The 26,866-nt window shown below is 38.1% G+C and overlaps 1 protein-coding gene across 3 annotated transcripts in view; it reads left to right on the top strand.

The window, feature by feature from the left end:
* LOC121519970 (piezo-type mechanosensitive ion channel component 2) overlaps positions 1-26,866 on the top strand; it is a 142,624-nt gene that overhangs the window by 92,455 nt on the left and 23,303 nt on the right. For all 3 annotated transcript variants that reach the window (XM_041803110.1, XM_041803111.1, XM_041803109.1), the window contains 18 exons: positions 4,222-4,382; positions 4,763-4,939; positions 5,141-5,263; positions 8,929-9,129; positions 9,207-9,411; positions 9,635-9,736; positions 9,843-10,008; positions 12,975-13,218; positions 13,469-13,577; positions 15,508-15,664; positions 16,096-16,185; positions 18,129-18,253; positions 18,486-18,554; positions 21,479-21,582; positions 24,641-24,758; positions 24,869-24,949; positions 25,829-25,995; positions 26,139-26,332. In XM_041803110.1, coding sequence (XP_041659044.1) covers positions 4,222-4,382; positions 4,763-4,939; positions 5,141-5,263; positions 8,929-9,129; positions 9,207-9,411; positions 9,635-9,736; positions 9,843-10,008; positions 12,975-13,218; positions 13,469-13,577; positions 15,508-15,664; positions 16,096-16,185; positions 18,129-18,253; positions 18,486-18,554; positions 21,479-21,582; positions 24,641-24,758; positions 24,869-24,949; positions 25,829-25,995; positions 26,139-26,332 — 2,593 coding nt within the window. The remainder of the gene's footprint in view (positions 1-4,221; positions 4,383-4,762; positions 4,940-5,140; positions 5,264-8,928; positions 9,130-9,206; positions 9,412-9,634; positions 9,737-9,842; positions 10,009-12,974; positions 13,219-13,468; positions 13,578-15,507; positions 15,665-16,095; positions 16,186-18,128; positions 18,254-18,485; positions 18,555-21,478; positions 21,583-24,640; positions 24,759-24,868; positions 24,950-25,828; positions 25,996-26,138; positions 26,333-26,866) is intronic.

Raw genomic sequence — 26,866 nt, 5'->3', positions numbered from 1 at the left:
TCAAAAATGATGGAAAATTACTATTTATTATTATTTAAACAAAAATTTTGAAATTGAAAAAGTTTTAAGTTTCAAAGAACACCCCTATCCTCTTAAATAGCTGAAATTCCCAAAAATGTACCAATAATTCCACCAAATTCTTCAAAAATGATTGAAAATTCCTCAAAATATCTAACTAAATGATCAGAAATCGCTATGAAGAATTTTACAAATTTCAATGAACACCCCCTTAGTCCAAATTCCCAATTAAATTCCCAAAGAGTATTAATTGATTCCCTGAATTTTCATGTACATAACAACTACTGAAATTCCCCCCCAAAAATGCCACCAAATATTGAAACTTAATTCTTAAAATTTCCATGAAAATGCCAAAAGTTTTCCTCCAAAACTTTCAGGGAAAACCTCCAAAATATTCAAACATATCCCCAAAATTTCCATTGAAGTACTTGAAATTTCAAAGAAAATCCTCCGTAAATTTACAAATTCCCTAAAATTTCCATTAAAATTCCAGAACAAACCTCATGATAAATTCTTCCAACAACTCAAGCAACTAACTTGTACTTTAATGGACATTCTGAACAATTTTCTCCAATGCTGTTATAGCAGAAGCTCTAACTATGTTGTAGTAAAGCTAAAACGTAATGTCCTCAAATGTACATGGAGGCTCTTTGGATGTTAAATGGTTATTGTCATGTTTTAGTGAACCCATCAATTCAAGCTGAAAATCTGCACTTCAGTCCCATATTTGCTGTTCTAATTCACTTCTATTGTAGTGATAAACAGAAGCAAGTTAGAAAAACTGACTCAGTGTTCAGATTCTTACAGACTCAGACTTTTTGTTTTACTGCAGCCCTCTGAAGCTTTACTAGTTGTGTTGGCTATCTTGTGTAATCCTGCTAACATATTTTCCTGTATAATGTCTGAAGTTCTTCAGAGAAACACATTGATTTTATAAAGTGATGAAGTAGTCATCTAGCTGCTTGTCTTGAGTGTCTCTGGCTGGTTACATCACAGACTTTTATTTAAACACTCTTGCATCTCCTGAGCTTTTGTGTGAGATGCTCAGTCTGTCGTTTTTCCCTCTAAAGCACATTAAAGCTTCCCACACTGCTGGGCGTGTTTGCTCCTCTCACTGTTTACAGCTGAGACTCGTGTGCCATAATGTAGCTGTCGTTTCAGTCAGGAGTGTAGCGGTATTTTCTCTCAGATCTCTCTCAGCCTGTAGCTCTCCAGTCTGCTCTGAAGAAATATGTTGCATACAATCTTTAAAGGCCAGAGTTCTCCTCGAGGAGCTCAGTCTGCTGCTCTGAGTATCGGCTGCCTGCAGTCTCACCAGTGACTCATTCATCATCCCGAGAAAGGCTGTAAAAATCTGGTGTATTGCAGATTTTTGGGGTTCGCTGAGATTTACCTCCAGTTTTCTGCTCTGACACAGCTCGTAGCTCAAACACTCACTTTCACCCATTACATCGTCCTGCTGAAGCCAACTAACGCCATTAGCATATTTACACAGACACTCACTGACTCACACTGGTCCTAAGTTAAAATGCTGTTTATATACACAGAAAATAAAATAGGTGATAAAACTCGACCCTGCAGGGCCTCTCAGTTTATAATGAGCTGTGAGCTGTACGTGCTATATGCTCTCAGAGTTTCTTATCCAAACAATGAGGCCTCTATTAAACCTGAGATAATACTGCTTTTGTGAAAGTGTACACCCACTACCAAACTGTGGCTGGAGTTTTTATATCCTGTGAGAATATAAACACAGATTTTAAGCCTTCATTATCAGGTTTTTAAAGCTGCAGTTTAGAATTTGCTTGTTAATACAGATTTTAGCTTCTATACATTTAGATTTGGCCTTAAATATCCCAGAGGAAAGTCTATTTTCATAGCCAACATAGAATTTCAATAAAGGAATTCAAATATACCAGAGAACATAGTAGTACAGCCCATCACACCAGATTAAAGGAATATTTCAGTATTTTTGCTGTTGGCTTGTATGAGGTATCTGGCAATAGTAGTGGCATTAGCCTCCAGAGATTTTGGTGTAAGTTGTTCCCTTAAGCAGAGCGCACATGGGGAACCAGAAAGTGTCCTAGGCTATTCAGCACTACATATGGGTACAATTTCTTTGTATAAATTCACAAGTTTCAGGAAGAAAAAGGTCCAAAAAACAATGTTGGTTTGGATGTACACTGTATTGTAAAAGTGATTGATTTTTCACCAAGAAAGTCTCCATGTTTGGCACTGTGTTGTTAAGCAGACTTTGTCTATGTGTTCTTCCTCAGATTTTCGCTATTTCCTGATCTGCATATTTTAGGCCTATTTTTTCCCAAAACTTGCTGAATTGTGCAGAGAACTGTACCTATCTGCAGTGTCGTATATCCTAGCTTCCTTGTTGGTGCCCCCAGTGTGCTCTGCTTAAAAGAGTAACACACACGGAAATCTCTTGAGACTATAATCACTAGTATCTTGTTTTCAAGTACCTTTTACAACCCAACTTCAAAATGGTGGAAAGACACAGCCTTGCACACCTTGTCTTGTCATCCATATTGTAACCTTGCAAAGCAGATGGGTTGGCCAGATTCCATGTCTGTCATCAGGCTGATCCATCTTGCAAAGTTTCAATCTGAAACAACTGTGCCAGGTCTGAGAATGGAGCTAACCAGTAAGTGTCATTTGAGGAGAACGAGGCAGTAGCTCCAGGTGGGCTGTTGCACTAGAAGCTGGTAGCAGTGGTTGCTGCTGGTGTAGCTTTAAACTTAGAAGAGGCTACTGCGTAGCGACAGTTTTATTCTTTATTAAAAAAGAGAGAGGAAAAACTAAACCCAAAAAATGCACTGAATGCTTTTCATGGCGAAAAAGACCCAACCTACCTTAGCATGAGTTTGCAAAGTTACGGATGGGGTCTGGTTGTATTGCAAGCCAGTAAAAGTGACTGTAGCCGGTGAGGCAATTACCTCAGATGTAGCTTTAGTGGCCATTTTTATCAAATCTGGATAGGTTTTCTTTATTAAAAGAGGAGCAAATAACCACTCAAAGCCTTTCTTAGCAGAAAAGGGGATTTTGAACTTCTATCTTGAGTTTTATCCATCAACATGCTCCAGCGTTCAGTAACTGCAACAGTGCTTGCCTGCCAAGCTTGCATTCCTACTGGAGTTGCAGGTTTTGTCTTGTCACTCTGATTGGCCTGTAATGAATGCTACAGAAAGAACATTTGTCCAATCACCTTTCGAGAATTTTTTAAAGTCCAGCCCTTCCCAAACGCTTTTTATTGGAGGTTTCCCAGATGAATGTGAAATATATCCATGTGATGGATATATAAAAAAGTTTATCTGGCATGTCATGTGATCTACTTTGGGCATTCTTATACTAAGTTTACTTTACTTCAGTACGTGCTTCCATACTGTGCATGAACAAAACATCTCTAGTGAAGACCCAAATCAGAATTCTTGTTTTCCCACCTCTTATGGAAACAACAGTCCATGAATCGTTTCCCAATATCCCTGCTATTAGCAGTTTGTTGCTGGCAGAACAACAAGAGGCTAGCAGTGCTTTTTTTAACAGCTGTTCCCCTTCATTTTATAGTGTGCTTATAAATAAAACAGTGACATATTCTGTTCAGCAAATAAACCCTGTGAAGTGTTAGTTAGATTGAAATGACAACTCAAATTAAGGCATGTGATAGGTGTGTCTCAGACATTTCTAAGAGCCTTCTCTTTTATGAGAACATGAGCTAGAATAAAAAAAACTGCCCCCGAGGTGCCCTTTGGTGGTAGTACAAGTGTAAATGTTTGCCTGTCTATTTGTCAGCCCTGTACTTGAGTGGCAACTAGTCCAGGGTGTACCTGCCTCTCATCCATTGACAGCTGGGATTGTCTCTAGCCCCTCACAGGCCCAAAGCAGAACAAATGGTGTAGATAATGGTTGTAGGTTTCACATGGTAAAGTGGCAGGAGAGCGGATACACCAATAAGTGTTTGAAAGACCTTTTGCCGTAGTTTAACAGGACAGCTGAAGAGGGGCAGGGTATCTGGGGGAGAGAGAATGGTGGGGGTTGGGAGAAGGATGTCACATGCAGCAAAAGGTGAGATATTAGAGTTAAAACAGAGGACTAACTGCTGTAATTTAAGGGGTGACTCCTGGAAACACTTTTCTATTTGCACGTCTGCAGTCATGTTGTCTTAAGTGTGCCTGCTTTTTATCTCTTCCTCTTTAGATCTGAAGAATAAATGGCATCTGGTGGTCGACCGCCTGACTGTGCTTTTCCTCAAGTTTTTGGAGTATTTCCACAAACTGCAGCTGTTCATCTGGTGGCTACTGGAAATCCACATCATCAAGATTGTGTCCTGCTACATTGTCATGGTCTCTGTTCAAGAGGTATGAAGCAAAGGATCTGAGAAAGCTCAGTATTGACTTGGAGTCATGTCTACTTATTCCACAGGATCCATGACTACTGTATTCATCACCTTAGGTGACAGAAGACAAAGTTTAGAAACAGTTGAACATTCCCTCCATACATGTATAAAACACATTGATGTGAGATGGATGTCTTAAAATTAATGCCACTTCAGCATTGGACCCAGAATGCAAAAACTCTAAGTACCTTTCTTTGTCTTTTGAGCAAAATAAACAGAACTCACTGAAATACAAAAATACCATCAATATATAACATGTAGCATTTTCTCAACTATGCATTTTGATTTGTCTGTGTGTCACTCTTAATTTGGCTCAGATTGTATGTTTTGTTTCATCTGCAGGTTTCTTTGTTAAACTATGTGTTCCTGGTGTCCTGGGCCTTTGCACTACCCTATAGCCAGTACCGGCCCCTTGCCTCCAGCGTGTGCACTGTCTGGACATGTGTCATCATCATATGCAAAATGTTGTACCAGCTGAAGTCTATAAAACCACCAACGTACTCCAAAAACTGCACTATGGTGAATATAATCACAAGATTATTTTGGCCCTTGTTTTTTGGACATTTCTTGATTTGCATAATTAACACATAGTACATCTGACTTCTTCCTTATTTGCATGATTTATTTCATAGTTAACTTTATCACTGAGAGAACATGACACAGTTAATAGTTTTGTTTCTGACTGTCTTTGAGTCCATAACACTTGTTTTTTTTCCATAGCCAGATGGCTACTCACAGGAGCAGGAAAAAGAGCTGAAGGACTCCCTGCTGTATAAAGACCTGGTGGAGCCGGCACACTGGGTGGGCCTGAAGAAGCACGATGATCTGCTGGGCTACCTCAGGGTGAGGACTCTGAAAGTTTGCAGTGTGCATCAGAGCTGTGAAGTCGATTGCAGTTCAATCATTTAATCACAATATAAGCATTTCTGATAAATGCAGTGCAAAAGTCTGTGCCACAACAAATTCGAAATGCAATGCATCACAGTAATAAGGAAAAAATATGTTAATAAGCAAACATTTCTGTTTCATTTTCCTAATTTAATGGTGGCATAGGGACTGATTTAAAAAATTGGATGCTTTTAGGTGAAAACTGAATTATCTATCTGCTGTCTTTAGATTAATTTGTGCCAATGTTGGGTGAAATTATTGGTTGAATTTATATTGGATTCAGGAGAGGTTCTACAACACGGGTTGAAAAAAACAAGAATAGCAGACAGACAAAAATTGAAAATTACAATCTAACCATTAGCACTGAAAATTTGTTAGTTTTTTGATCACACTTCATGCCTTTCTTTAAATATTGAACATCTCTATTTCACATCAGTTTTTTTCCATATCGAGAGAGTAGTTTACATGATATCATCCAGGAGAATTGATGAATTGTGTTCATGAGGAAAACTGAAGTTAGTCAAAAGGAGAAACTAAAATTGGTGAAAATACTAACATATACAATACTATGAGTAAGTTTGAGGCTCAGTAAAGCCTAGATGTGGTGAGTAAGCTGTCTGAGGGTACCATCAGGCAGGGAGGAGGATTGACACAACCCCAGCCGTGCTCCGGATGTCATTGCATATTACTAGGCACATAGGAAATTAATCTGTGGAAAAAAATCACAAAGTCCACACCTGGATGGGTGTGGTGAGTAATGGCCAACATGGCCTAGGGTATTGTCTGGGTAGGTAGAGGGGTTGCCATGAGCCCTAGTCACGCAGTCCCAAGGGTATGAAAACCGCTCCAGGTGTATTAGCAGGTGGGAGAAGGTCCAAATTAAAGAAATGTCATCAATCTTGACCTTGGCAGGTGAGGGAAATGTGTGTTGACATGTGTCAAGCTCGACTTTGGTCGCCCTCCTCCTCCTCTCCAGCCCTGGGCTGTGGCACACTGGGCTCTAGGACAGTGGTTCCCAACCTTTTCCAACTCAGGGCCCACTTTTAAGTCTCACAAATTTTCGCGGCCCACCTCCGACCCCATAAATACAGCGGCCATATAATGCGTTCTCAGAGCACCTTTTTTTTGTTTATTGAAGATTGAACATAAGAACTGAACTGAATACAGGAGAAACATGCTGAAAGCTCCACAGTCGCTAACACAGCGCCTGTAACATGTTGCAACACCTTCAGTATTACAGTTTTCAAGGAGCTGACCACAAAATAACCTCTAGATAACAACAAAAGTTCCTATCTCTCATTTGCTTGTCACATGTCTAATACTTGAAGGAAAAGAATCAAAAGAATGAAAAGAATCTTTGAACATTTTTAATATCCTTTGAAACGTAACTGAGTTTTAACATTTAAAACACTATTATGTATGTTTTTATTTTTATATAATTACATTCCCCCCCACACACACAAAAATCATACTATTTTGGAAATGATTTGGCGGCCCACTTGCAATACCTTCGCGGCCCACCAGGGGGTCATGGCCCACAGTTTGGGAATCACTGCTCTAGGATGAATCCTTAGCACCTTTCATGCCTAAGACTTATTCTAATGACTGTATATTGGATATTTCCAGTCTATTTTTTAATGATATGTAAGAAATGCATAGTTGCTGTGGTTAGAATAGAAGCTGGTACCACAATAAAAATAACCATATTTAGCTAAGTATGAAGACAGAATCAGTGACAGATTATCTCATCTTTGCATGAACATTACAAACAGGGAACACGACCAGCAGCGTGCCTGGTGGGGTCTATTGTATACAACGCATTGGGCCTTTCTCAAACCATACCCTGCAGCTGTGTTCCCAGTTGCTGTGCTGAGGCACACTGGTGTGCCTTGAGGCAAGTCTAGGTGTAACACATGTTAAAGAGGCTATCTTGGCTTGATCTTAGGTTTGCCTTTGGCAGAAAGTGTTTGAAAGCCACTGCCGTCCGCCCTCTCCCTGAACACTTCTACTGCATTTGCATGCTCTTGTCAAAAACCTTGAAGTGTAGTGTGTGGTTTAACCTTTCAACTGCAAGTCTGCATCATTTCTGGGTTACTAAACAGATGAAACAGCTTTCATTGTTTGTCATGGGAGATACTACACAGATTTAAGACCCATGTTACCAACCATGCAAACCTGCACCTATCTACAAGTAAAAAAATAAAAAAATAATAAATAAAATAAAAAAAGTTGTTTGATACAGTTGTATTACAGAAAATTTATGGTCTAATTAGGGTCTGATTACAAGGATTTAAAGTAGTATGTTTTTCTGACACTGGAGTGTCACGTTTACAAGGACTAAGAAGAAAACAAGAATATGTATATACAACATATATGTACAAAAAAAAAGATGCCACCAAATATTCAGGGTTTTTTATAATATTGTGGAGCTGACTGTGACGTGAGATGTGGTGTTGAACCCAGAGGCAGAGGCGGAAAAAGTTTTAACAGTTTTATTGTGCAGGTACAGGGGAAATCCAAAGGTCCAGGGAGAGAGAATCTTCGTGGGGGTAAGAGAGTGCTATATACAGGTTGCAGCTGAGCAGGAGTGAGGCACTGGAAAAAAACGAGAGGAGGACACATTAGTAAAATCGTCAAACAACAAAATCACTGGAGAAATCTGCAAAATTACTCGTGTGAGAAGAGTCGAGCTCAGGAGTTACCACAGGAGTGATCAACGAGACTCTGACACCAAGGAGAGGCAACTGCAGCCTCTAGTAGGAGTCCTAATGAACTAAACTCACTGCAGGTGTGATCCTCTCCTCGGTGCCGCGGGGGATGGTGTCGCCTCGAGAGAAGCAACGTCAAGCATGTCAAGTTACCCGAAACTAAACACGGTTACCGGAACCCGGAAACCGGAAGCGATATCAAAATAAAACCATGAAAAAATAGAAAACACCACACTGGCCTTACATTATTTCCTGGTAAACGTCTTATGTGAATGATAAAAATCCTGGTCATATGATGTGTCTCTTTCTGTGGGATGAGGGGCGTTCCTCCCAAAGCCTGCAGCTGCATTTAAACACTCAACAAACAGAAGTCACCGCATGCTGGAAAGTGAGTGAGGTGGAAGCAGTTTGAGAAAGGCCCATTATATCTCATTTGTTTAATCAGTCCAAAAATACTTTTAAGTGATGAGAATGATAAGAATGATGTTTTATTGGTGCAACAACTCACTGCACCATGCCAATAACAATTTTATTAAATAGTCTTTTAAAAAAGGAACTGTTTCTGTCACATTGTATATGCTCTTAAAGTTGCTGTCACATTTAAAAATGTTTTTAAGATACTGCAATGAGGCAGAGAAACCTCTCAAACTGAGTTAAGATCAAAGACAGAATTGGTTAATTGTCACCTCAAAAGCAGTAGTAGGAATTGTCTGTCTAGGAGTTTCCAGAAGCTGTATTAATGGGTTAGAGATGTCACAAAGATCAGATGAGATCAACATTTAACTACACTTGTTTTGATTTTTTTTTAACTAAAAAAGGGGAAAAAAATCTAACATCATTAGTTGTTTAAATTTTTGTTGTATGTCTGTATTTTCAACAACAAAAAATATCTGCCTCTCTTCATCTGTACAGAACAACCTCTTGATGCTTGCTCTGCTAGCATTCGAGGTGACCATCTACCGCCATCAGGAATATTTTCGTCTGAGAAACAAACTGTCCCCTCCTGCTGCTAGGATTATCTTCCATGACATCACACGGCAGCACCTGGACCTCGGCATCATCAGCTTCATCAAATACTTCATCAACTACTTCTTCTACAAGTTTGGATTAGAGGTAGAAACAAGCAAAGGGAAAGATACCTTTAAAACTGTCAGCTTTATTTTTAACTTTGTTCCTCATGTTTCCCTCAGACATGTCTGCTGTTGGTGGTCAATGTAATCGGGCAGCGTATGGACTTCTATGCCATGCTTCACGCCTTCGCTTTGATAGCAGTCATGTATAAACGCAGGAGGAAAGCTATCGCTGAGATCTGGCCCAAATACTGTTGCTTTCTAGCTTGCATGATGACTGTCCAGTACTTTGTCTGCATCGGGATCCCACCAGCAGCCTGCAAAGGTTTGTCAGATCTACATTTTTCACTTAAAGAGAGTTTTTTCCATGTTAACAAAATGACACCATATAACTTATTGTTTAAACCTGCTGTTTCTGTCTCTGTGATGTGCTTTTTTTGTTCTATATATTTTACCATGAAATGATCTTAGAACTGCCAGTCCTTTTCTTTCAAAGTACTCCACAAATATATTATATACAGTGATAATGGGGAATGTTTAAATTTCAGATTATCCCTGGAGGTTTCCGAACTCAACTACCGACTCCAATGTGGTCAAGTGGCTCTACGTTCCTGATTTCCTCACCAAACCCAGACCAACTTTCCTCATCTGTAAGTGAAGCATTGTGGCTCAAGATCTTTGAAACTTTTTCAATTTGTAAAGATCTGATAGCAAATCTGTTTTATTTTGTATTTACTTTCCTCTTTTCTGTCCCAGATGACTTCATGTTGCTGCTGTGTGCCTCTATGCAGAGGCAGGTCTTCGATGATGAGAACAAGGCAGCTGTCCGTCTAATGGCCGGAGACAACGTTGAGATCTGCAGAGACCTGGACGCAGCCTCTTTTAGTGTCCACAACCCTGTCCCTGACTTCATCTACTGCAGGTAAAACTGATATTATGACTTTTAACTGCATTTACACAGCAGACAATAGTGATCTAATCATTAAAAGCAGCAATCTGGATTAAAGCTGAAACATACACCATATGGACAAAAGTATTTGGACACACCTGTTAATTATTTAATTTGGGTGTTGAAGTCAGACCTGTTGCCACAGGTGTATAAAAATCAATCACCTAGGCAGACATGTGTGACTCAAAATGTGTCATTCTGAAGAGCTCAGTGACTTCAAGTGTGGTACTGTGATGGATGCCAACTTTGCAATGACACAGTTTTTTTTTTTAATTCCCCACCTGCTGGATATTCCATAGTCAACTGTAAGTATTGTGATTAGAAAGTGGAAGTTTTTAGGAATAAAAGCAACTCAGCCACAAAGTGGAAGACCATATAAAATCACAGAGCGGGGTCAACGACTGCAGACTCCATAGCTGAGGAGTTCCCAACTTTTATTGGCATTAATATAAGCACAAAAACTGTGCTGTGGGAGCTTCATGAAATGGGTTTCCATGGCTCAGCAGCTGCATGCAAGCCTCTTGTTACCAAGTCAATGCCAAGGGTCAAACGGAGTGGTGTAAAGCACACCAACACTAGGCCGTGTAGCAGTGGAAACATGTCCTGTGGAGTGATGAATCACACTTTTGGCAGTCAGCTGGGCGAGTCCAGGTTTGGACGATGTGGGGAGAACATTAGCTGCCTAACTGCGTTGTCAACTGCGAAGCTTGGTGGAGGAGGGATAAATGGCATAAGACTGTTTTTAAGGGTTTGGGCTAGACCCCTTATCATTAGTGAATGCCAATCTGAATACTTCAGCATACCAAGACATTTTTAAACGATGCTGTGCTTCCAACTTTGTGTCATCAGTTTGGAGAAGGCCCTTTTCTATTCCAACATGACTATGCCCCAGTGCAAAAAGCAAATATTATAAAGACATGGTTTGATGAGTTCAATGTGGAAGAACTTGACTGTCCTGCACAGAGCCCTGACTACAATCCCATCAAGCATGTTTGGGATGAACTGGAACGGAAATCAGTGCCTGAACTCATAAATGCCCTGTAGAATGAATGGGCATATATTCCCTCAGAAACACTCCACAATCTTGTGGAAAGCCTTCCAAGAAAGTGGAAGCTGTTAAAAGGGGGACCAACTCTATATTAAAATACATGTATTTGAATACAATGTCATTACAGTCCCTGTTAGTATAATTGTCCAGCAGCCAGTTACTTTGGTCCATGACTGTTTGTTTTTCATTCAAAGTTTTAGAGTTAACTTAATGTCCTTTAAGAAGATCTGTGCAATTTATGATGAGGTAAAATCTTTTTCTGATAAAGCAGAACTAGAAGAAAAGTGAACATTATACTTACATTCATTCAATAGACAGCTATAAACCTCATGCCAATGATATTGTTGCTCTATGAAACTCTGTTTTGGCTGAATACATATGTTTTTATTTGAGTTTGAATGACATGACATTACTTTAATGATTTATTTTAAATTATTTCACAGACCCCCAAGCTGTGGGTCGGGGACTCACAGGGGTCCCCGGACCCCAGTTTGAGAACTCCTGAGCTAAAAGACAAGGTACAAAAACAAAACAAATGCCGTTTTGTCATTGTTCAGGTATATTTGAATTCAAAAATAGGCGCACAAAAGAGCCCATTCTTCTAAAATACAGCAACAACCAGTAAGGTACAGTGAAAACAGACACTCACTGTCAATCCCAGGCTCTCTCTTCAGCCTCAGTCTAAAAACTGTTGTTGTTCTTGGCTGCTAACTGTAGAAATCTTAAGTGGGGTGGTGCTGAATAAGAACTTCCCTGCTCAGCAATCCCCTATTCTTGATAAATAAAGGCAAGAAAAAAGCAACAGAAGACCATAGCTCATGTCAGTTTCTTACTGAGTCATTACTGAATAACCACTGCATAATTCAGAGTTTAGGCTGCTGTCTGATTTGAATCCAGTGATCCTTGCATTGTAAAAAAAGAGGGAAGAGACAGTTTCTGACAAAAGGAAACATAGTTTGAGCATCCTAACTGTCCACAGTCATTGATTATGCACCCTTCACATTCCACTGTTTTGATGCACAAAGTGGACAAGTCTTTTATTAACGCACTCTGTGTCCATCAACAAACCTTATAGTAGAGAGAAAGAGAGCTGTACAGCCCGTCTGTCCACGCCAAAGCAGCTCTGCACTTATTCCATCGTTTCCCTCCAGGATCGAATTACGGATACGAGAGAAGGGGGAGAAATCCATAATCCACAAAAAACACTCTGTCCGTCACTCCACGACTCAGACGCTTTTGCCCTGTACTCTAACTCAATAAATAGCTTTTAAGTATGGAAAAGGTATTTTCTCCCCCTGATGAAGAAGGACACTCACTCAGCTATTCCGGCCCATCAACACGCCGTCCGATCCTAACCCACTTCATCAAAGCTGCTTCCTAAACACAGCAGCTGTTATTGGCGTCCCTTGTTTCTGCAGGTCAATCAGCTTCCTATGTTTTCACTCCACACATCATTTTAATGGTCTTTCTATGCATGCTTTTAGCGTGTTAGACACTCACAGCCGGGACATGCAGTACTGCACCTGTGCTGTGTGACAGGAGTCAGGTTTCACTCTGGTTCACTTTTATTGATCTGACTCTTACCGGTGGCCTGACGCTAAGTGATACACTAAGTGTGATTGATGGGTCGATTATGCACACTGCAACAGAATGAACTCAAATGTTGTTTCGACTTCTATTATGTGGTGAACGTGCATCCTGATCAGCAGCTTAGCTCTGCTGGCTGAGCCCATGATGCTTACCTTAGATATAATGTCGCTAAAATACACTCATGAACTTTGTAGGTTCTTAAAGTTCTATTTTACCCAGAGAAGAAAAATTAATATGCAACAAGACAAGTCACATATTATAAAAGTATCTCTAACACATTGGTTTCACTACCGTCCTCTAGGTCCTACCTGGACATGCTGAAGGTCATCATGTTCAGCTACCTATTCTGGTTCGTCCTCACCATCATCTTCATCACAGGAACGACACGCATCAGTATCTTCTGTATGGGCTACCTAGTGGCCTGTTTCTACTTCCTGCTCTTTGGTGGCGACCTGCTGCTCAAACCGATCAAAAAGATCCTCCATTACTGGGACTTCCTGATCGCATACAACATCTTTGTGATCACCATGAAGAACATTTTGTCTGTGAGTGGTCCATCACAAATTTTCTATCAAGACTGTAAAAAACATGAAAAATAACATTAAAGCTGTCCATATGAGATGCTACATTTATACGATTTTTAAGCTTTTTGATTGATCTGCATGTAGAAAGAAACAAACACTCTTTTCTTGATTATCAGACAACAAACATGAAAGATAACTTAAAAGATATTTATGGAAATTATACTGTATAAGAAGAAGTTTAGGAGTGTTTAATAAATCTGCTTACTCTTAGATCCTGGCCTGTGGCTACATCAACTCACTGATTGTGAAGCACTGCTGGTTGATCCAGCTGCTCAGCCTCGCCTGTACCATCAAGGATTACAAAAATAACATCAAGAAATGTGAGTGGAACCAACTTCTTTTTTTTCTTTATGTATCTTATGGCTTCCCTTTTTCATTTGCTGAGACATAAAAAGGATCCGGCACTCAAACAAAGCATGTCAATAAAATTGTTTCTCGTAACAGTGATTTTTCTTTTATCAAGGCGTAAAAAAATTAAACTGTCACTTTAGTTATTTTGAGCCAATTTTAATGCATATCAAAGCCTTGTCCTATCAATTCTCATTCGATAATCCACCAATCTACTAAAATTAATGATAAACATTGTGACAGTAAAATATACCATTAAAAGTAGCTGTTTAGTGTTTTTTTCTGGTTTTACTTATTTTGTTTGTCATTCCCTGTTTTTTATTGTTTTGTAGTTGTCCTGGGTTTTGGCAGTTTATTCAGTCACTTAAGATTTTATCATAGAGTCAGGGCACAGGTGGTCTAGTGGTTTAAAGCGTGCCACATGGTCGGCCTATGTTTGAATTAGAAGCCCAAAAATGAAAAATCTTAAAAAAAAAAAAGACTTTATTATAGACTGATGGTCCATTTTTTAACACATATAGAAAGCAGCCTTAAAGGATTTTTTATTCTATTTAGATCTTATGGAACGCTTTCTTCATTTATGTTGGATCTACTAAATCTCAAAGGTTGAGTTTGGGACTGATTGACATAGCCTGGACAAATATAACGGACATCTGTTTTCCTGAACTCGAGGGCTGCTATCTGACATATGTTGACTTCTTAAACTCCAATTTTATTGTTGCTGTTGTTTTTTTTTTTATCTTTATTTTTTGTCTGTCGGTCTGTTGTAGAAAGTTCATGTACGCAGGTGGCCTGGGTTCGAATCCGGCCTGAGGCCCTTTACCGCATGTCTCTCCCCCACTCTTGACCCTGTTTCCAACTCTATCCACTGTCTTCCTCTATCTTATAAAGGCACAAAAATGCCCAAAAATAAAAAATCTTTAAAAACAGAAAGACATATGTATACACTCACCCAGTCAGACCTGAGGCTGCCTAAAAAAACAGTCGCTGAAACTGAAGTATTTCTTTGTAAGTAACCTCCTAAAACCGGAGGGTTTTCTGCAAAACTGTGCAGAATTTTAACATTTACTAAAATCTTTTTTTTCTTTTTTTTTTTTTTTGGCCTCATTAGCAACTCGTGACATGAAATAAAAGTCATCTAGAAGCATCAACCCTTGGCTTTAACCATAAATATTTACGTTTGCCCTGACATTTGTTAACTTTAAAAACGAATCATTAATCAAATCAAAATTATCAATGTCATCCCCCTCTTCAAACTGACACGAGTCCCCAGTCACATAATCTTCTTCTTCTTCTTCTTCTTCTTCTTTTTTTTTTTTTTTATTGTTGTTCTTGGCATTTAAAATACTACCACAGTCTGCCTCAACAGCAAGAAAGTTGTCACTGCTCAACTTAATAAAAACCTTATTATTTAATCCCTGGCAACTTTCCCATGTGGTAGGTAAAGAAACAAAAAAAAATCTTAATCCTGTCTGCCTTGTACATGGATATTTTAGCAAATCACTTTGCAATTCATGGATTACATCTCCTACAAAAAATTCTCTAGAACACATTAATGGTTAATTCCTTTTTTGTGGTAAATCCTCTCATTATCCCTCCACTTCTTTTGGGTTTATGCACTCAGCAATAGTTATATAAAATTTAGTGGAACACATTAAATAAACCAAAAAAAAAAAAATTAGGAGATAGTATGCATAATACAATAAATTTACAAATGACACGTGTAAACAGATGTAAACACTACCACAGTGGCAAGTGATATTCCACACAACTGTTTTGATCTGTTCAGCTGCTTTCATTTAAAAATGCTGAAAAATTAATATGTTTGCAACATGACAAGTGTTTAATATATGAAATGAACTTAAAGAAATAGCATCTATGGTTTTTTTTTTCTCTTTACAGCTGATGAGGAGCGGTGTGAGCTGCCCAGCAACGAGGCCGGCATCATCTGGGACAGTATCTGCTTTGCTTTCCTGCTGCTGCAGAGACGAGTCTTCATGAGCTACTACTTCCTCCATGTGGTGGCTGATATCAGAGCCTCACAGATTCTCGCATCCAGGTACACAGTGATGGCTGTAGCAGGCCCATGGGTGCTACACCCAAATTTAGATTATTCCAGTCTATTAAATGTACAGTATGTGATTGAATGTATGGAAAAAACAAATCACTTAATCTTCAGTTATTATCAATCAGTGTTCTTGGTGTTTGTTAAAAAATAAAAAAAAGATTCAGTCAGATTTGTTTGAGAATTTGTAAGACTCAAGAGTGCACTGATGCCATGAGACTGTCCATACACTGGTTCCCATTATTTTAGGGGGGAATGATTAATATACTTTGTGAATCAAAGGGTTCATGACTGAACAGAGATCCTGTTGGTAGAGCTAGAGGTTCTGACAGCAATGTTTTTGGAGTCCAATAAATGGTACAAGTCAAACCCTTGTGAGAATCACACTTGACTCTTGCTTGCTTGACTCTTGCTCTGTGTTTCAGAGGGGCTGAGCTCTTCCAGGCCACCATAGTGAAGGCGGTGAGGGCCAGACTGGAGGAAGAGCGCAAATCTGTGGAGCAGCTGAAGAGACAGTGAGACTCTAAATATTTGACCCAGCTTTTGTTAATTTGCATACAAAATGCTGTAGATATAGGCTGTTCTGAAATTCAAATTAAGAAAGACTTGCCTGAAAATTGTAGAAAGTATGAATGTCAACATACACTTAAAATTTGAAATATAAGAAAAAGATATAGTTGTCCTGCTCTGAATTAAGGTTTACTGATTTCATACTTAAGCAGGTTGGGAGAAGAGTGAAAGCATCTTTTCATCATGAAAAGCTTTCAGTGCTGTTTTATGCACTTTATTTAATGAGGAAAAGTAGTCAAGTTCTTATAAAACAGTCACTATACTTTAGCTACACCCAAGCTAAATGCTATGCTGGTGACAGCCATTACTTCCAGTAAAACTAAACCCCAGCCCAAAGCTACCATCTCATTCTACTCAAATAACATAATTAGAGCAGTCCGTTCTCAGATCTGGCTCAGTTGTTTCAGGTTGGAACTTTTCAAGATGTGATTTGCCTGATGACAGATGTGGAATCTGGTCCATCCATCTACTTTGCAAGCTTAATAGACCTGATGCTTCCCAATAGGCCGAGCACAGGGGCTGGGATCTTTGTCATTTAAATGCGTTGTAATTTTTTGAGGAGATGCATGCTGGGGTCTGCATAAGCTACACAAACCCACTCGGTATGCAGCCACCTCAGATTTGATGCAAATGTTTAACTCAGGCTTTGAGTTTTTGTGTCAAAAAATAGATGTGATATATACTAAAGAACAAAAATTCAGTCAAATTTGAAAGAATGCTTGAACCCAAAAATGGCATAACAAAAAATTGAATAAGCATAGTTTCTTGAAAGCTCTGCATATCAGCCAGTGCTGCCTGTTAAATGAATGACAGTACAATGTATTACTGTGGTTCCAGTCATTTTCCCATTGACTTCTGTATCCAACCAAAGCTGATTATTGTGACTATGATTGGCTGTGGTTTTGCTTTTAAAAATTGAACTAGGTCTTCCTTTTGTATTGATAATATTGCAGTATAAGGCCTTATAAGACTTGTTCCCTGCAAAATATTTCATTATAAACCAGTCTTTCTCAACCAGAGTGCCATGGCAACCTCTGGCATCATCAGGGGTACCTTCTAAGACTTTAAATTTCACCATGAGTTACCGTAAATGTGCAGATGAGTAGTTATACTGGTGTAAATAATAATCAAAATGATCTCATATGCACTTTTTCTCTGATCACATCGGCATTGGCATCAGCAAATGAGTTGACTTTCATCAATTTGGCAGGTGTGCAAAAACACTTCAAAGTTCATACTAAAGGTTTGCATACCCTACTCCATGAATATAGGTATTATAAAACTTTTAGGAGAGTACTTTAGAGACTTAACTTGATTACTCTTAAACATGAGTCCCTCTACAGTCAAAGGGATTTATTAGTTTGTTTTATCAGTAGGTTTTGATCATTGGTGCATCATTGGTTGGGAACTAACAATCTGTTGGACCAATTTTAAAGACTTTTTACCATTAAATAATTTAGATCCCTAGACTTTTTAAAAACTGGCGCAAGGGTTAAAAAAACAAACACATTATTCCATAAGATAGATCAAATCATGAAGAAGTTTACTTCATAAGTCTAAGGGTCTTTTGTGCATCTGGCCCACATATTTTAATAAATTTTTCAGTAAACATGATCCAAATAGCCACATAAAGCCCTGAGTCTGTCTTTTATGTTTCCAGGAAGCCATCTCTTAGTATATCAAACTACATAAAGGCTGTGTATTTCCACCACTTACAGTTATGTCAGGAGTTACTCATAAGCCCTGATAACATCCACTCACCCGCTCTAATGAGCACTCCACCATTACGTAACGTACACTAATTTCCATATGAAGCCAGGAGATGTTTATGTGCTGCTCCTCTGTGTCGATACTTTGTGTCTCTTCACCGTCTCTCTGATCTAATCAGGATGGAGCGCATTAAGGTGAGGCAGCAAAAGTTTAAGAGGGGCAAGGAGAAGATGCTGAGCATAGCACAGGAGTCTGGAGAAGGACAGACCCTCGTCCAACCTCAAGAAGAGGATGATGATGACGGTATGATGAGGGTTGCCAAGGCCTTTCTCTCAGGAGGCATTGTTAAAAAAGCTTGTGCTGATGTTTTGTGATAGCTTGTAGTGCTTTTAGAGATGGGTAAGAAACATATAATGAAGTGTATTTTCTTAATATTGGACCTAAAAGAGCTAATAGAGTACAAATATGCCTTGAAGTTTGCAGAATTATGAATTTTCTTATCAAATGTTGCATTGCTGTATTTGTGAAATTTTAGGAGCACAGCGAACGAAAGCCAAGACCAAAAAAAAGCAGTGGTGGAGGCCGTGGGTTGACCATGCTTCCAGTAGGTTAACCCCTCCCAAACCCCCTTTTTTTCTCTTCCTCCACTCTGATTGGCCCTTGTGTCCTTGACCAGAACGCTGAGGATTCCCATACTGCCCCTGGGCTTTGAAGGCACCAACACAGTAGCCTTACTCCATCCAGTTAGTCCTTTTCTGTCTCTATTTAAGGGCCCTGGTGACCTGTAGCTCTCATGTAAGTGTACGCTCTGTGTGTGGGGAAGCTCTTCAGTCTCAAGATGATCTATAAAACCATGTCAGCATTGGTGCAGAGCAGGGTTTCCTTAAATAGACACGATGAGACGACAACGAATGAGAAAAAGACTAATGGCTGGAGGTTTGTTCTCAGTATCATTTTCAACATAAACACCATCATTGGTCTCACCTACAGAGCCCACAGTAGAGAATCTCTCTGTTGTAAAACATTTTCATGCAAAGACATGACGTCCACTCACCTTTATTCTCAGTACTGGAATAAAGGAAGAAGAGTTTGTTCATTCTTTGCCTGCAGACATGGTCACCAAACAGGTGTTACCTAGGAAAAAACAAAACAGGGACAACCATTGGACGAATGACTACATAAATAAAAAAAAATAAGGACTATATTATAAATATAGAAATACCAGCATCTTTCTAAGTCAATACAAAAGTTTCCTGTTTGGTTGGAACTCATGTCTCACATCGTGCTCCACCCCCACATGACATCTTCAAACCATTTGTCTACTTTATCTCGTCGTCATTTGATGTTTGATCTCCACATCCCAGCATCCTCCCCCTCTCCCCGCCCACTGTGGTTCTGTTCAAGGACATAAGTCAGCCTCTTCTGTCCCATTGCTTCTAACACTTAAGTAACAGGCAGAAGTCTCTGACTCTGTCATGTAGTTTAAAGGCAACTTCTACAACTAAAGTTTTTAACAGACATTCTTCTCTGTACTTTGTGCTCATACGTAAACAATCACACTTAGGTTTCTGATGTGTGTTTCTTACGTGTTTTCACCTGTAATGTCTGATATAAAAATCGAATCTGTACAACATACTGTAGTCACAGTTAAATGTTCAACATAAAGTTAATTACATAGAATTTAAGGGTAAGTGGTTTGTATGGAGCTTATATTTTTGCAAAACAATTTTCAAATCTGTAAATAGATTCACAAACTCTTGGTCAGATCTTAGCTGCACAGATTCATAGATGCATGCATACAGTGCCTATAAAAAGTATTCACTCCCTTGGATGTTTTACCCTTTTATTCGTTTTAAAAAAAATCAATCATGGTCAATAAAATTGGGATTTTCTGACCAAAAAAACAAACAAACAAAAAACCTCTTTTTTGTCAAAGTGAAAACAGATTTATACAAAGTTATGTTAACTAGATAAAAAATATGTAATGCAAATTAAGTGACTGCGCAAATATTCATCCCCTTCAAGTCAGTGTTTAGATGATACACCTTTGGGTGCAATCACATCACTGAGTCTGTGTGGATAAGTCTCAATCAGACTTGCACACAGTTTTCTTCAACAGTGGATTTCTCTTTGCCAATCTCCCATAAAGCTTTGGAGAAGAACCCAGGTTGTTATACACAGAGTCTCTCCAATCTCAGCTGTAGAAGCTTGTAGCTCCTTCAGAGTAGTCATAGGTGTCTTGGTTGCCTCTCTCACTATTGTCCTTCTTCCACGGCCATTCAGTTTGTGAGGACGTCCTGATCTAGGCAGATTTACACATGTGCCATATTCCTTCCATTTCTTGATGATGGATTTAACTGAACTCTGGGGGATATTTGATGTCTTGAAAATGTTTTATATCCATCCCCTGACTTACACTTTTCAATAGTATTTTCTATGAGTTGCTTGAAGTGTTCTTTTGTCTTCACGGTGGGATGGTAGCCAGGAATACTGATTAATCAATAACAATGAGCTAGACATCTTTTGAATTAGGTTCATTAGGTTGGAATATTTATGCAGTCACTTATCTTACATTGCTTACTTCTGTTAATCTGTCTTCACTTTGACATGACAGTGGTTTAATAGTAATTTTTTTTGAGTAAATAAAGCTTACATATGTTAACAATGATTGATTTATAAAACCAATAAAGGTTAAAACTTTTTATAGGTACTGTAAATCAAAAAATGTTAAAAAAAAAAAAAAATGTCAAAAATGGTTTACACAGATCCTCAAATTAGTAAATATATTCACAAACAGAGTGCTTGAAATGTTTCCCCCTCCCATTTTCTGTTTTCTTTTTGGCATATGTGTCACACTTCTATGTTTTAGATCATAAAACACATTTTAATATTGAACAAAGATAACCTGCGTTAATACAAAATGCAGTTTTTAATGACGATTTCATTTATTAAGGGAAAAAGGCCACCAAACCTACCTGACCCTTTATGAAAAGGGATTGATTAGCTACATTTCTCTTTTTAGTCAGTTCCAGGCCTGATTACTGCCAGACCTGTTGAATCAAAGAAACAACTTAAATAGAACCTGCCTGACAAAATGAAGCTGGCTAAAAGATCTCAGCACATCATGCTTTGAACTAAAGAAATTCAAGAAACAAAGTTATTGACTTCAGTCTGAAAGGGTTATAGAGCCGTCTGTAAGACTTTGAGACTCCAGCAACATAAACATATAGACATACATGCAAAGATTCATAGATGTGCAGTACGATCCACAAATAATGGCACATCCCTAAAATAATTCAGAGACCCACAAATGCAGATCTGCAAATATGCAGATTAGTTTATAAATGTGCTCTTTTTTACACATTTGTGGATCTATTTACACATGTATTAATTGTTCTGTAACAATAATTGCTCCATAGATTTGATGTTTTTGCAGCTTCTTTTCTGCAAGGAATCCCTCTTGTAAGTCATTTTTACTGCTGTCTTATTTGGACTGAATGCAGCTTAACTGTACCTTTTACCCCTCAGTGGTTAGAAGTGGAGACTATTACTTGTTTGAAACTGACAGTGAGGAAGAAGAGGAGGAGGAGGAGAAAAAAGAAGAAGAGCCGCCAAAGAAGTCGGCGTTCCAGGTGGGTAAACTTCCTGTACTTTCATTAGGGTCAGTGTGGGAAAAGATTTGGATTCTGTCAAAGTTAATCAAACACTCTTGACTGAGGCTTTTTAATATTTGTCACATGTTCTGCTGTGGTAAAAGATATATATTTTGTTTGAACAGTTCCTTTTTCATTGTATGTAAAAATGGAAACATTTTACTTTTCACCCTTTTACACTGATGTTATCTAAGGGTTGTTGGCAGAGGTTTTGATAACCTAACACTTAATAAACTAATACTGTAAAATGCTCTTCTGGCAGAGTAAGAAACACATCTAGACAACAGAGGGATTTTCAAATATTCCTTGTTTGAATTTTACTCTTGGTACATTTTTTGCAACATGTTTAAGTCTGTTACTAATTGTTAGTTTGTTGTTAGTTTGTTCTTTACATTTTATGACTGAAAATTTTAATTTATGAATATTAACTATAAGATTATTCGATATGAGAGATAAAGATATGAAAGATAACAGTACAACAACAATATGATAGAAAAAAATACGATAATGATACGATAGACAACAATATGATAGAAAACGATGAAACAACAGTAGGATGGAAAATGTTAAAAAACAATACCATACCAAAGGTAACAGTACAATAATGATACAATAGAAAATAAAATGATTATGAAACCCTAATGATTCTAAAGATAACAGAATATTAACGACACAATAGAGAACAGTATGATTACAATACAATAGCGATATGATGTGATACAATGGATAACCTTGTATAAAAAACAATAAATAATGATATAACAACAACATGATAAATAACGTAACCATACAATGGATCAATAGTGTTCAACCTTTTCTTGCCCAAGCCACACCTAAGATCAAAGTAAAATCTCAAGGCATACCATATCCATTTCCATTTAAAATTATTTAAAATAGTTTACAAAAATATTATTACAGTATCTTCAGTTCATCAGGCCCACTTAGTCAGGAAACTGCAGTTGCAGTTATAATGTTTTAGTTTTATTTGCAGCTATCATTATGCATTTATTGCTCTTATTTTGGTGATATGGCTGTCCTGGGATCTCCTGTCCCATAAGCCTTTGTGGAAAGAATTATGTTCCTGCCTTTCCTGTGCCTACAAGAAAAGCTTGAGGCAGGGAGAGAAGCAGCAAAACCTCAGAGCAGAGCAGGCATCAATGACAACAGAATGGCCTTGATTAAGTCAGATGTAGCATAATGGAGGAGCTGGGGTGGAGGAGAGCCGCATGAGCAGCTTGAAGTAACACTGTATGTTCAATTTGTTGTGTAATTTTAGTAATAACCTATTTTACACAAATTCCCATAGCACACTTAGACTACCACACCATTTGGAAATACTGCAATAGGTGATGATGATAACAATACAATAACCATATGACATAATGCAATAGATAATGATACGATACGATACAATACAATATGATACAATAGATAATGAAAGATAACAATGTTACAACAATACAACAGAAAATCAACAGGAAATGATAGATAACGATACAATAACCTCATGATAAAATAGATAATCCTATGATAGGATACAATAGCTAACATACAAAAATGAAAGGATACGATATGATAATGACATAATTATTATACGATATCATAAATAACGATACAGTAGATAACAATAAGTTAGATAATGATAGGACAATGATATGATTGAAAATGATACAATAATGATATGATGTGATCTGCCTGTTGGTATAACACGTTCCAGACCAAACAAAATGTATACTGTTAGAATTATATGACTTAGTTTAAATTAAAATTGAATTTTCACCTCAATAAATGCACATACTTAACTTACCCAAATGAAGAGCTGTTTGGATCCCTGAAAGAACCTGAATTTCTATCACTAGCACTAATCTGACATGATCCCACTGTTCTCTTCATTTGTCCCACTGTCAGCTTCTTCTTAAGCCAATCTTATAAACTTTACCCTCCTCCATGCCAATAGCCCCACCTTGAGGAGTCATGTAGTAGTGATGCATTTTGCCAAATTAGCAGGGGGATCTATTTAGAGCAATCTGTTTTCTTTCTTTAATCACAGACATTTGGCACATTTGTGTATCAGGACAATGATAAGCTGTCATACTGATATTTTCTCCCAGCCCTTACTAACACCCAGGCGAATGTGCTAAACTATGTATCTTTATGTGTGTTCATGTAATAACCTTCTTTCCCTCATTAGCAGATTAAGAGCTGTTGTTCCTAATAAAATGACTTTCTACTAATCAATTAACCTACTAATCTCTGATTCTGTTGTCTCTCTGTAGCGAGCTATTGGAAAGTTTGTCTCTGCTGTTCTGGCTTTACCCAAGTCTGTCATTAAGCTGCCTAAAACTATCCTGCAGTATGTAGTCAAGGCAGGAAAGGTACTAACCAGATCTAATACGGCTTACTTTCTTTATGAACACCTGCCTCAAGTAATGCTGCTGAGGACTGACTTTTCTAGCTCATGTTTGGTGCTCTGCTTTGGCAAAATTCCTGAGATTTTAAGTGGAATAGAAATGATTTGTCCTCTGCATGTTCTCCTCTGAGCTGAACTGGATGCATGAACTGACACTTTATTCTGTTTTGTACATGTTTTTCTGTCTGTTACTTTCATGTGGTCTACAGCATTAAGCCAACCTTGTGCTAAATGTCACACTGGTGGTTTTGTGTGTTCTGTGAAAAATCATTTTTTAAAAACCCTACACAATGTTACTGACTACTACTTTGGCTAAGATAAACATACTATTGCACAGCATTAAAACTTGATTAACACATTTCCTTGTAAAGAGTCTTGTTTATTAGTTCTAGATAGCTATTAGTTCCCATTATTGAAATTTGAAATATTTCTAAATTGTTCAGGATTTTATTTTTTAAAAACTGTCCTTAGAAGCATAAAATACCAGTTTACGTTTGTAGTGGATGCCCATAAATACACAAAACCACCTTCAATTCTTGTTTCTAGCTTGTTCTTTTACTTGCTCCTGTATATTTCATTTGAGTTCATCCTTTTCCATGTTTTTAATAATAAACATTTTTTTTTCAGTTTTTATATCACGCCTGGATCACAGATCCCAAAGCTGCTCTAAGAGCAAGGGGCAAAGAAAAACGCAAATTCTGGAAGAAATATACGAGAGTTAGACACAGAAAAAGCAAGAAAGAAGGTAAGCACATTCTAAAGAAAAACATCTCACATAAAACAAACTTAAGCACTAGTTTCAAAGGATAAAGGCCTTAAATTTGCTGTCAGCACACTGTCATTATGTACCCACAGCTGGTCATGTGACCATAGACCTCGGAGAGCTCTCAGATGGGGGAGAGAAAGATGAGGAGAACAAGAAGACTGATGGTCCAGGTTGGTTTCCTCTAAAGAAAATATGTATTTTTTTACATCTCAAGTACAATGCCTGTTCCAAAAAAGTTGAAAGTCAATGATTTTTGTAAACGTTCCTGAATCCATGCACTGATTTTCAGTACAGAATCATGCCTGTTTTAAATGCAGTGCTGCCTAAGGGCCCAAAGACCACCAGCCTCTAATAATGATCCTCAGCCTTGTCTCTTGTGTTCAGAGATTCTTCCAGATATTCTGAATCTTTTGACGATATTATGGACGTTAGATGGTGGGATAGTCAAAGTGTCTACAATTGTGGACCATTTTTTCTGAAATTGTTTCAAAGTTGTAGACCTCTGCCCATCTTTACTACTGAGAGATTCTCCTTCTCTGAAATGCTCCCATTCATGTTACTGACCTGTTGTCAGTTAACCTAATTATTTGCAACTGCCCCTCAGCTTTTATTCATTTATACCACTTACTTTTCCAGCCTTTTGTTGCCCTGTTCCTTCTTTTTTGAGATGTGTTTCTTCCACCCAATTCAGAAGCAAATGTTGGGGTTAAGTAAATATTATTCATGTAATGGTAAAATGTGTCATTTTCAACCTCTGACATTTTGTTTATTTTAACAGTGCCGGATCATTGTATACTGTTTTTATTTACATTTTGAATGGGGCCCTGACTGTTATGGAACTGTGAAATTCTGATATTACCTTGTGATATGAAGTTTTAAAATATACTGTACAATAAGATAAAGAAGGACTTGAATTGTTTTGGTCTTATAACTGCATTTTACTTTACCATCTAGATAAAGGCATAAAAAGCTAACATCAAAATCTCAAGAATAAAAGTTGCAGGATTTTTTTGTTTCACAATAAATAACATGTTTTTTATCTCCTTCAGACAACATAATCAAGCGAGTGTTCAACATCATTAAGTTTACCTGGGTGCTGTTCCAGACGACAGTGGAAAGCTTCACAAAGTGGATGAACGACATGTGCAGGGAGTACATCGACATCTCCACTGTACTTCGGATAGAGCGCTGCATGCTCACCAGAGAGGTCAAAAAGGTACCAAGACTATAGAGGAATTTAATTAATTAGGTGTAAAAGAAGGTTTTTGAATTCTAAAATGTCTAGTTTTGAATTTGTGTAGGATAAAGACCTGTATTTATAATAAGAGAAACAGTATATAATAACTTTTGTACTTCCAGGGTAATGTGCCATCCAGAGAGAGCATCCACGTCTACTACCAGAAAGCCATGAGGCTCAACATGTCCCGACAGGCCAGCATGGATATACTCAGCGACGACGAGTCAGCCTCGGGCTCCTCCAGGGTCAGAAGAAGGCGAGGAGGCTACCGTATGGAGAGCCAGGACTCCACAGCCTCCAGAGATAGCATGTCCAGGTACACGTACACCTGACTGTGGTAATCAGCAGTGCAGCATGGGAGAACAAATGCCCTAAAACTTTCTCTGATGAACATGAAGATGGACAAAACACAAACTACTTTGATTTCATGGCACATTCACACCTGACCTTTAAGGCTGTATATGAAAAAGTAAACCCTTACTGCATATGATAAGACATTTCACTTTGACTTTTAGGGCTATGGTAACGTGGCTACGTAGCTACATAGATAAATCTTACAAAGCTATGTGAGTTACATTAGCTACATAAAATATGTAGGTGCATAGCTCTAATGCAGCTAAAGCTTCAGCATACAAAGCTACGTTAGATTAAGCTTTATTTATAATCAGTAATATACCCAGTTTTAGTTTTTTGTTGTTTTTTTCAGAAATGAAGTCTGGCGGTTACATTCATAAAAAATAACCACACTGAAAACACGAAACATTAAGCAGCATTTCACAAGTAAAACAAAGAAAAAGAACAGAGGTCTAATCCAGGATTAAATTATGTATAGACCCATTTAAAAGTAGTT

The sequence above is a fragment of the Cheilinus undulatus genome, linkage group 13 (genome assembly GCF_018320785.1).
Source record: "Cheilinus undulatus linkage group 13, ASM1832078v1, whole genome shotgun sequence".
Classification (NCBI taxonomy): domain Eukaryota; kingdom Metazoa; phylum Chordata; class Actinopteri; order Labriformes; family Labridae; genus Cheilinus; species Cheilinus undulatus.
This window is presented reverse-complemented; position numbering and strand designations above follow the sequence as displayed.